Raw genomic sequence first — 11,030 nt, forward strand, 5'->3', positions numbered from 1 at the left:
TCAGCATGGAAACCCATTAGAAGAGATAATGGAAAACTTGCGTATGCTAGACTAGGTGCCTAAGTAGATGTGCATACGTGCCTCATAAATTTCTGTAAAACTTTTGCCAGTTATATTGACGTTAATTGCTTTGCACCACTGGATAGAAGAAGTTATTGTGATGTAGTTAGTGACTTGAGATCACGCTTTGTTAAGAGTGTATAAGCTGGAGAACATGCAGAATGAAAAAAACAAACCTTTTTCTTCTTGGACCGTGATCACGTGTGTATGCCACGTCCGGCCTAACGGTGATGCTTGCCCCATCTCTGGGTCAAGAAACAAGTCTTGTCTGACTGGTAACTTTTCAACAAGCTGAGAAAGAAATTAGTACCTGGACATGCAGGTTTCTGAAGGGAGGAAAGAAAAGTGTTGACAAGAATAAAGCTAAGTTTTAAATGCCTGAAACACTCAAACATGACATGTTGTGGGATAGTGTACCATATGTTAGACAGAGGCAAAACAAACCACAACTCATTAGTATCTGGACTTCATTGCCCACTATGCTTAGAAATGTTGCTTGAAGGCACTTTGTGTCAAGGATCCAGTTCCTGTAGATGACTGTCGACGTAGATCAAAATCCTACCAACAAATCAGTGTCAAAACCAGCAAGAGGGAGACTTTTGTCCTTGGCAGTAGCTTCCAGGTGCTCCTGGAAGTCACCAGGCCTAGACACAAAGATGTGTATTCAACGGAGGCAGAGAAGCATCATGCTTAGCTCTAAATGTGACCTTTGCTAGCAGATCATACTAGCAGCTACTAAATTACATTTCTTCTGCTCTTAGCCAGAGCCAAGATGGGAATCAAAGTCTAGATCACAGGAGAAGATCACACGAGCCTCAGCTTTTCCAGAAGAGGAAAACTACAAAGGATAGTAAATTTGCGTCGCATTTACATGCTATTTTTGCAGATCGATAGACAAGGGATGAAGCTTAAAAGATGAGAGCAAAGGAAAATCAACAGATGTGCTGAAAGGGAGTGAAGAGGAAGGAGACCTCAAATTAACTGAAAAGCTGCACAGAAAGCTTCTCTACTTTGTGCACTTGCCTCAAGTTTTAAATGGCAAAATCTAGGAGTATTTCCAACTTAGTTTTATTAATTCTAGAAGAAAGACAATCAAAACGGTGTGCTTCTGCTTACAGTATGAAGTAAAGCACAGGAAGCCATTAGAGTAAGAAAAATTGTGTTCAGAAGGCTGAGGCAGCCTTAGGGGTAGGAGGCATGGGGACTGCTGTTAGGGACTGCTCAGGGACTGGGTGCTCCTTGAAGGTTGCCCACAGGCCTGAGTTCCACGCCTGTGGGCAACCTTCAAGGAGCACCCAGTCCCTGAGCAGTCCCTAACAGTGCGTATGCCAGCAGATGGAGGCGAAGCGGAGCCCCAGCTCGGTGGGAAAAGGGCCGGGGTGGGGAGCCGTGCTCAGCAGGGGCTCCTGCATCAAATTGCTCAAAGACAGGCGTGCTATGGTGTGTGCATGTTTCCAACACCTGGCAACAGCAGGCTGGCCCAGATGTGGGAAAAGGCCAAGGAGGCAGCAGAGTGGGAATGGGGCTCTGCAGGAGGCCCGGGCGGTTGCACACCCCTGTGGGGGATGAGGCTGGCCCAGAGGGTCCCTGGGGGTCTGGGGTGAAAAGGGGGGAGAAGAGAAGCAGGGAGGAAATGCCAGATGCCGCTGTGAGAATGCCATTCCGTCCCACAGGTGACATAGTGAGAGGAGGGTGGCAACAAAATGGTGATTGCTGCTGATCAGCCTGACATCTTCAAGACAAGAGGCCCAGAAAGGACTGCACATCTGCCTCCTAGTGTTGTCCTGAATGGGAGCTCATTACCCGGTGTTCATTACCTGTAGGTCTCTCAGCTTCCCGCAGGCATGCCACACTTGCGGTAAGCAAAGCTGCTTACCTCCCTATGTTCTTTGGGCCTCTGAAAGGGACTGTCCACTTAGCTACAGCCTGGCAAGGAAGGGAGTCTTACAACACTGTGGATATTTTCGACTTTTATTGACACTCGGGCTGAAACCAAGTATCCCCTCGCTGCTTCTCCATCTTCAGCATTCTGTCCTGCAGGTGGCCTGCTCAGGCTGACAGCTTGGAGCGCCTGCAGGCTCCAGTTCTACTGCAGCCCAGCTTTTCCTCTCACTGCTTAATTCTTATTATGACAATTCTTTCATTTCTACTTCAAAGCTTCCCTAAATTAACAACACTCTATCCTAAGCTAAACAATCCTCTACTATCCAAGCTCTCTACGTTCTATAGTCCTTAAAAGTTGATCCCTACATCTCCTAATTTTTTTAAACTTTCATCTTTTGCAGAAAGAAAAACAACAGAGCTTTAAATTGAACCTAACAACATATCTAACCCAACCTAACCTAACCTAACCTAACCTAACCTAACCTAACCTAACAGCTAACCTAACAGCTAACCTAACAGCTAACCTAAGAGCTAAACTGAGCAAATATTTACACTATCGTGTTTCCTATCTACAGCACAGCTCCTCTTCAAACTCGGGGGATGGCTGAAGCTCGGCCTAAAGATGACGCATCCCCTTTTCCCTCCTCTCGGCTGGCGGGGCATCAGGGCCTCCTCAGGCGCAGGTGTCTCCTCTCCAGTCTTCCTGCACTCGCTTGGCTGAGATGATCAGAGCAGCCAGGCTGGAGGCAGGATCGCCTGAGGTCACAAAGGGATGCTGCCCAGAGGAAAAAGAACAAAGAAAGGAACTCTTACTTTCCAGGATCACATCCTCGCGGGCTCAAGCAGGATTCCCTGGCTACCAGCAAGACACACATCGAGCACCGAGGGCAGCATGTCACCCTGCGCCTTCCTGTCCTGGCAGCTTTCTGTGCCACGTGGCCCACACTCCTCCTCCTCATCCCTTCATGCAGGTGTCCTCAGCTGCCAGGCCTTTTTGCCCCTTTGCTTTTCCTTACCTGTAGGAGCTCCTGGGCAGACCAGCGCCTGTCCTCATCTGCCTGCAGGCAGCAGCGGAGGAAGTCGCGCAGGAGAGCCGAGTGGTGCCTGGGGTTCTGCAGTTTTGGGGGCCCGTTCCTTTCTAGCAGTTCAAAAACCTACAGCACATGGATGCAAGAGGACACTCCACCTGCTCCTTTGCTAGCCACACACAGCTCTCTCCACACAGAGCCCTCTTGCTAAGCTGCACCTTACCCGGAGACGGGCTTCCCGCTGGTAAGGAGCTTCCCCTTCCACCATTTCCAGCCCCATGATCCCCAGGGACCAGATGTCCACTTTGGGGCCGTAGGCTTCTCCTCTCACCACCTCCGGTGCCATCCAGCTGGGAGTGCCGACGCTGGAGCTGCGCTTGCTGTGCTCAGGGCTGAGCTGAGCACAGAGGCCAAAGTCACCTGAGGACAAAAACAAAGCCTGTCAAAGCCAGCTACCACTGGCAAAGCGGCCAAAACCATTGCCCACTCCAAGCCTGACCAGGCCATGCTGAATCTAGCTGAAAAAGCAGCTGAGCCCTCTTTCCACGTGCCTGGAGCCAGGCAAATAAGGCATCGGCCGCTTCAAAAACACCCTGACGATTCACGCACTGGCCAAGCCGCGCTTCTGCCCCAGTGGCCGTCACCAAAATGCAAGCGCACAGCATATGCTGGACATGCTGCAGCCCAGCAGGGACACCCACCCAACTTGACGGATCCGTCCGTGCTCACAAGGACGTTGCAACTTTTGATGTCTCTGTGGATGACTTGGCGGCAATGAAGGAAATGCAGTCCTTGCAGGCACTGAGAGAGAAGAAGGAGGGAGGGAAAGTTAACGTGCAGGATCTGATTTCATCCCACCCGCAAGGAAAGAGCTCAACGGGATTGGCGGCTTTCTCAGGGAATTGTGAGCCAGGGCGAAACATCACGCTGCTGTCATCATGAAGAGCTTGCTGCTTCAACACTCTTGGAAGTTTTTTCTAGATTTCCAAGCAAAGGCACCTGGGCTCCCAAAAGTTCCACCGGCCTTGGGTAGGAAGCGCGTCACCTTTGGCTGGGAGGCGGCACGGTAAAGAATTTTGGGGAAGCCTAGTGGCAGCAGAAGAGGAAGCTGCTGGTGACAGCAGCACCTTCGAGCTGTTCCAGAATGCATCGCCATCCAGGCTGCAATGCTATCCTTTGAAGCTGAGGACAGCTCTTTGCCCTTAGCTTGAAATTCTGCCACCCGCATGCTGCCTTCCAGTGGCAAGCAATGTAGGACAGACAGACAGGCTCCAGGCAAACATTCCCAGGCAAAGCTGAGAAGAGGAAGAAAGAGAAATTGAGCCAGTGAGCGAGCACCAAGGCCAGACAACAGACAGGATGGAAGAGTGCAAGAACAGAGCCTGAGGAGTGCGAGGGCACCGGCAGGCAGTACACTTCCCATGCTCTTTCTTCTCCTGTGTGGCATGAGAGCAGCAACAGCAGCAGCAGCAGCAAAAGAAGGGTGAGAGCAAGAAATCTCGGCTCTCCTTAAGCTCCAGCTGGCAAGCAGCATCCGGGCAGGCTTGGGCAAGCACAAGCGGGATCCCTCACCTCCCGACAGACAGCGCCTATCTGTCCTTCCTCCAGGTACACTGCCCTCAGCACATCAAACAAGGTGCCGCCGTCCATGAACTCCATGGCCAGCCAGAGCTCCGCATCCACCAGGTAGCTGAAAGAAGAAAACTACGGCATGGAGAAACAGAATGGGCACAGCCTCAGTCACCCCAGGGCCTGAGCCAGGTTTTTGCAGCTGCTCTCCAAGCTACGTGGGCCACAAGAGACTATTGAACAGCAGCTCCACCTCCTCCCACGCTCTGGAGACCAGCAGAGAAATCATCCCCAGCTCTGTTCTCTGCCAGTGACCAAAGGGCATCGTCTCTTTGCGCTTGCACCAGCTAAAGCTACATTGACACCAGAATATGCCAACCTGTCTAAGTAGGTAACGATATTGGGACTCCTGTTGTCCCTCATGGCCAGGATTTCATTGGCAGCCAGCTCCTCGGACATCTCCTCCTCGAGTGACATGATCTTGATTGCCACCTGCAATGACATTGGCCATCGGTACCTTGAGAAGACGCACCCTGCTCGAGATCACAAGGAGCACGGAGCGAGTGCTGGTGCAATGAGGCAGCACGCTGGGCCAAAGCGCCTTGTCACTAGACAGCAGAGCTTAGCAGAAGCACCAAAGGCCAGCCCAAATGCATTCTGCCCCCTGAGCCTAGACTGCATTTCAGAGGAACAGCCTCTGCTGCAGACATGGAGCTGCCACCCAAACCTCCAAGCAGAGCTCACAGCAGCGGGCAAAGCGCTCCGGAGCTGCAAAATGGCATGGGGCTGTTGGCACTTTACCTGTTGTCCGCTGCTGGTGTCAAGGGCTTTATAAACAGCTCCAAACCCCCTAGAAAGACAAAAGCAGCAGAAAGACACCTTTATCCCTTTGGCAGTGAAAGCAAGCCCAGGTAGCAGATCTCCCCAGGCTGCCTGGACGCCTTCCTCAGAAAAAATGCCTGGCTGCAGCATCTCTTCTGCCAACGGCACCTCAGCCCATCAGCCCTCTGCCATGCGGCGCAGGCTGTCCGAGGGAACACTAAGGTGCAGCATGAAGACCAAGGGCCGCTGGAAATCTCCAAGGCGCACGCCCTGCCAGGTCATTTCACAACCTAAGGGGAACTCTCTCCTTGTGCGGGTGTGCATGCATGTGTGTGTCAAAAAAAGGGAGAACAATTTGAGTCAGAAGACTGTCCTTGACAATCTGACCTTTCTTGGATGGCAAGGTGCTCTTTCAGGCCCGAAAGCTGCAGGGGCAGGGGTTTTCCCAGCTCCTGCTCCTCATTGCTGCAAGCAAGACACTGCCAGCATCAACTTGTCTTTGATGAGGCCTTTGGATTGCTCTGACCAAGCAGTCCGGGCAGGCCACACGAGGTCAAGCCAGAGCCTGACCATGATTGGGGCTTGCCTGACTTCACGCTTGATATTGCACCAGCCAAAGACCTGGTCCACACTTTTGTAAAATGAGCTGACGTCACGCTTACCCTCGCCCGAGTTCCTCAAATGCCGTGTATTTGCCTGTTGGCCGGCCCGGACTCACGATGCTCCCTGAAAGACAAAAGCAGTGCAGGGCGCTCACTGGCACACAGAGACGCCGCTGCCCAGAGCGTCCCAAAGGCAGCCCCACTGCCCGCAGCTCTGGGCCCTTTGCGGTCCCTCGGCTTCCAGCTGCTGAGACCAGCAAGTGGGAGGGCCATCTTCTCCACCTTTCATCAGGTGGCCTTTCCAAGAAGGCCTTGATTTCTTTCAAGAGCAGCATCCCACGCGATAAGCCAAAATGATGAGCCCTTAAGAAGGGGGCCCTAAGAGGTAACCAAGGGCCTTTGCAGCCTCCTCACTCACACCCACCATCACTGGCAGGTCCACTGCCAGGGGCACAAAGTGTCTGGGCCGGAGGAGGAGTAAGAACCAGAGCCAGAAAACAGCTGGCGCCAGACAGCTGCCTGGGCAATAGTCACTTGCTAGGTGCCAGCCTTCTGCTCAAGCAGAAACAATCTCTGCTTTTGTCTTTGGCCCACAAGGCAGCCCAGGCAGGGCCAAGCCAGGCCTAGCCGCCCTCACAGGCAGCAGGGACTCCCTGAGCGCTGCCGCGCTGCCTCAGAGCACAACAACACCTTCTGCAGAGAGGCCTAAGTGCCTCTGAGACCGAGGGGCAGCATCTGGCGCAGCCTACACCCAGACACGCGCACAACACCCTGCTCTGGCAGACAAGAAATGCACCGGACGTACTCAGTGTCTTCAGGCCCTCCCTCATCTCGGGCTGCTGGGCTGCGCTGCTGCAGGAAGTGCCGGCAGGGGGGGTTGAGCTGGCTGCTGCAGGCCACGCTGGTCCGGCGGCACCAGGCTGAATGGCAGAGCCTGTCTTGCGCTGGGACAAGAAAGGATTGCCCGTCAGAAGGGTGGCTGGCACACATGCCCCCCCTAAGCGCACGGCAAAAGCAAGGCCTTGGGAAGGTGCTGCCAGCCACGGCCAGGCCTCTCCAGCTGGGGCAGTTCCCATGTCCCCTTCTCAAAGGCACCTTCGGGAGAAGCCCAAAGGCTACTGGCATCCAGCCCCTCCCGACCACCTCCATGCTCCACGTCTTCAGCTGTTCTGCAAGACACTGGCAACAAGGTATCGATGGGGCTGCCAAGATCCACAAAGAGATCAGAGCAGGGCCCCAGAGCCTTGCTGCTTTCCTCCTCCTGTCTTTTCCTGGGCAATGAAATCAGCCCGGAGTTGGCACGCAACAGTCTGCTCAGAAGCCCGCAGCGTGTCCCTTCTCTGATCTGTTTCACGGATTTCCCTTCTCTATGGCAGCCTTTAGGGAGCGGCCCTTGGGAGCCGCCTTCCAGCCCTGCCCAGACCCACCGGCCCTTTTACAGTGCAGGCCTGCCGAGGATTCTCCTCTCCAAACTCTGCTCTGACCGGCTGGAAGGGAAGCACAGCCTGAAGCTAATTAGTCCACGGAGAGGGCAGGTCCCTTCCAGGGCCCAGTGTCTCCCAGGTACCCTGCAAGGCTGTCAACTGCGAATTTGGGCCGCGCTGTCCGCTGACCACTGGCAGCCTGCACTGACCACGGGCACAAGGGGCTGACTCCTACACTGAGAGTCACTGAATGCTGCCTCCTGTCTGATCCCAAGAGACACTCTGGCACCCTCTCAGCATCCCAGCTTAAATGTCAAACTTCAGAACCCATTGGCCAGGGCTCCGCGGCTTGCCTGAAGCCGCACTACGCCTCAGCAGGCACACGGCCGCCAGCATCTTCCGCCACGAGCAACAAGGGCTGCTCCAAAACGGGGAAGCCTGGCCCTGCACCAAAGGCAGTGCCAAGCTCAGCTGTCACTTACTGGCTCAGCAAGTTCAGGCTGTGAAGGGACAGCAGCTGAAGGCTTCATCTTCCTTTGCTCCTCTTCAGCCTCTTCCTCAATGACAGAGGCAGCCAGAGGAGCTGCTGACCCTGCTGTTGTGCCCTGCAGGCAGACAGAAGTGAGAGAGATGGGCAAAAGCCAGTGCCTTAGGAGCTGCTTTCTATTGAGCTGGGAAAGGACCCAGAAGAAGGGCAAATCATAGACTTAGATACAAGTGGGCCTCTGAGTCACGCAAACCCGAGGAAGTTGGCTGAATGAGCTGCTACTCCATCTTGCTGTGCATTTGAGCTTCCCTGCTGCCTAGAAGCAGCAAGATGCCTCGGAGCTGTCCCATTTGCCTTTCATCTCTTGAAAGGCTCTTCACTGGAAAATCAGCAAACAGCCAGTGCTCCCTTTGCTACTGCTGATGCCAGCGGGCAGCTGGCCTTTCCTTCAGCCTCCCACGCCGGCACTCCACACTGGGCTGCAACAGGCCAAGCTGGCAGAATTGCTGCACCATTCTCACACGCCAGCAACGGCACAGCTTCCTTTGCCACTCACCAAAGGACAGGCATGTCTCCATCCGCGTGTCAGGTGACCTGCAGCCAGCAAGGCAAAAGGAACCAGAGGCCCTTAGAAAAGTGCCTGTGCTGGCCACTCCCACAGCACAAGGCAGCCCCAACACAGAGCATTTCCCTTTCCCAACATGCCTCCAGGAGCAACAGCTCTTTCCCACAGCAAGCAAGAGAACAACAAGGACGCTAGAGGAGGCTCTGTCTGCATTTGGGCCTCTTTTGCAAGGAGAGAAATAGGAAGACGGTGCTGGAAATGCCCGCTGCTCTTCAAAACTTTGAGCTCCTCTTGTGCCCAACAGCTCAAGCTGCATTTCCCTCTTCTCTTTCCTGCATTTTTCTTATACATTCTTTTAAATGGCATGCCCTAATTCCCATCCCTTGGCTGAAGATGATAGCCCAGCAAAGCTTCCACAAAGGGTCCCTTCCCTGTGGCAGCTCCCTGCTGAAGCAGCCCAGGAACAGCTGCTGGGCTCAGTAGCAAACCCTCCCTGCACTGCAGTTTCTGCTGCATCGCCAAGGCAATCGCAGTCTTGGCACAGCATCAAAGGCTCAAGTCATGCAGCCAAGGCCTCTAAGGGGCAGAATATGGAGCAAAAGGTGCTTTCCTTCACTCCTGGAGAGAACCACTGAGTTGGTAGAAGTACTTCTGAGGATCTCCCCTCAGGGTCTGCAATTTGCAGCTTGTCTTGCTTGAAGCAGCAAGCCGAGGAAATGACGGACTCCGCTGCCACGCACTCTCCCGGGGAAGGAAGGCAACCGCTGCAGGTTGCATGGCAAATACTCTGCACGCGCCACCCAGTACAGATGCCCCCTTTGGAGCTGATGCTGCTGGCAGGACATTGACCAAAGCGGTGGCACCTTCAGGGCCATTTTGTTCCCACAGAAACTGGGCCACTGGTGCGGCATAAAGAGCAGAGCCAAGCAAAAGTCGGGGGATGCCAGCCCCAGGAGAAACCTTTACTTACGAGTCAGCTGGGTCAGGTAGTAGCCAGAATAGACAACAGAAAAGACGGTGCAAACGGCGGCACAGACTTGCCCGATCATTTTGGCAGCGCTGTGCGCGTTTGCACGCTGAGTACCACCCAAGGGAAAGCCAAGACTCCTCTCGGGGTGCAGGCCGTCTGCTGAGAGCTCCTTGAGCACAAGGATCCTCCTGCAGGGAGCCAGCGGAAGAGCTGCTCTGGACGACCAGGCCTGGCGCGCACCGGGACAACGCTGTGCTGACAGCACTGTGACGTGGCACCTCTGGCTTGACCTCACAAAGGCAGCTGCTCTGGGGCTTTCTTGTGCCCAGCAAGACAACCTTCTGTACAGCTAATGCAAAAGAAAAGCCTGGGAAATTCTCCTCACTCACAAAGGCAGTGCTCAAGGCATCCCAGGGGAACTCAGAAAATGCGCCAATCCAAGCAGCATTCAAGCAATGCAAGCAAACATGACTTTTGGTCCCCAAAGCTTTGACTGAAAGCAAGTCTGCTTCTTCTAGGTGGCATCCTAGCTGGTTTGGAAAATGTCACTAACTTCTTCAGTGACATTTAGATGGCAAACAAAGCAAAGACAATAAATTTCCAGGACTATTGTAGGCTGCAGTTGCTCCTTGAACACGCGGGCGCATGCTGACCTATGGAGGGGCTTGGCAGCTGGCCTGCAAGCACAGCCGAGTTCATGGAAGAAATAGCAGTTGATGGTTTTTGAGTGTATCCATAGCAAGGAAGAAGACAAGGCTGTCAGCATGGAAACCCATTAGAAGAGATAATGGAAAACTTGCGTATGCTAGACTAGGTGCCTAAGTAGATGTGCATACGTGCCTCATAAATTTCTGTAAAACTTTTGCCAGTTATATTGACGTTAATTGCTTTGCACCACTGGATAGAAGAAGTTATTGTGATGTAGTTAGTGACTTGAGATCACGCTTTGTTAAGAGTGTATAAGCTGGAGAACATGCAGAATGAAAAAAACAAACCTTTTTCTTCTTGGACCGTGATCACGTGTGTATGCCACGTCCGGCCTAACGGTGATGCTTGCCCTATCTCTGGGTCAAGAAACAAGTCTTGTCTGACTGGTAACTTTTCAACAAGCTGAGAAAGAAATTAGTACCTGGACATGCAGGTTTCTGAAGGGAGGAAAGAAAAGTGTTGACAAGAATAAAGCTAAGTTTTAAATGCCTGAAACACTCAAACATGACATGTTGTGGGATAGTGTACCATATGTTAGACAGAGGCAAAACAAACCACAACTCATTAGTATCTGGACTTCATTGCCCACTATGCTTAGAAATGTTGCTTGAAGGCACTTTGTGTCAAGGATCCAGTTCCTGTAGATGACTGTCGACGTAGATCAAAATCCTACCAACAAATCAGTGTCAAAACCAGCAAGAGGGAGACTTTTGTCCTTGGCAGTAGCTTCCAGGTGCTCCTGGAAGTCACCAGGCCTAGACACAAAGATGTGTATTCAACGGAGGCAGAGAAGCATCATGCTTAGCTCTAAATGTGACCTTTGCTAGCAGATCATACTAGCAGCTACTAAATTACATTTCTTCTGCTCTTAGCCAGAGCCAAGATGGGAATCAAAGTCTAGATCACAGGAG

At 53.0% G+C, this 11,030-nt stretch overlaps 1 protein-coding gene across 1 annotated transcript; it reads right to left on the reverse strand.

The window, feature by feature from the left end:
• Positions 1–2,617: 2,617 nt before the first annotated feature.
• On the reverse strand, positions 2,618–9,490 carry LOC128941694 (serine/threonine-protein kinase PAK 3-like). Its single transcript, XM_054283582.1, has 13 exons — positions 9,412–9,490; positions 8,433–8,470; positions 7,868–7,994; positions 7,796–7,807; positions 6,771–6,899; positions 6,026–6,089; positions 5,343–5,391; positions 4,921–5,033; positions 4,545–4,662; positions 3,674–3,773; positions 3,196–3,392; positions 2,961–3,098; positions 2,618–2,719 (listed from the first exon to the last, which is right to left on the reverse strand). The coding sequence occupies exons 1-13, from the start codon at positions 9,488–9,490 to the stop codon at positions 2,618–2,620; spliced, it is 1,266 nt and encodes a 421-aa protein (XP_054139557.1).
• Between the last annotated feature and the right edge of the window lie 1,540 nt (positions 9,491–11,030).

Source organism: Melozone crissalis, unplaced genomic scaffold, assembly GCF_028551555.1.
Source record: "Melozone crissalis strain CALT ecotype California unplaced genomic scaffold, PUWL_Pcris_2 ptg000036l_1, whole genome shotgun sequence".
In the NCBI taxonomy this organism is placed as follows: Eukaryota; Metazoa; Chordata; class Aves; order Passeriformes; family Passerellidae; genus Melozone; species Melozone crissalis.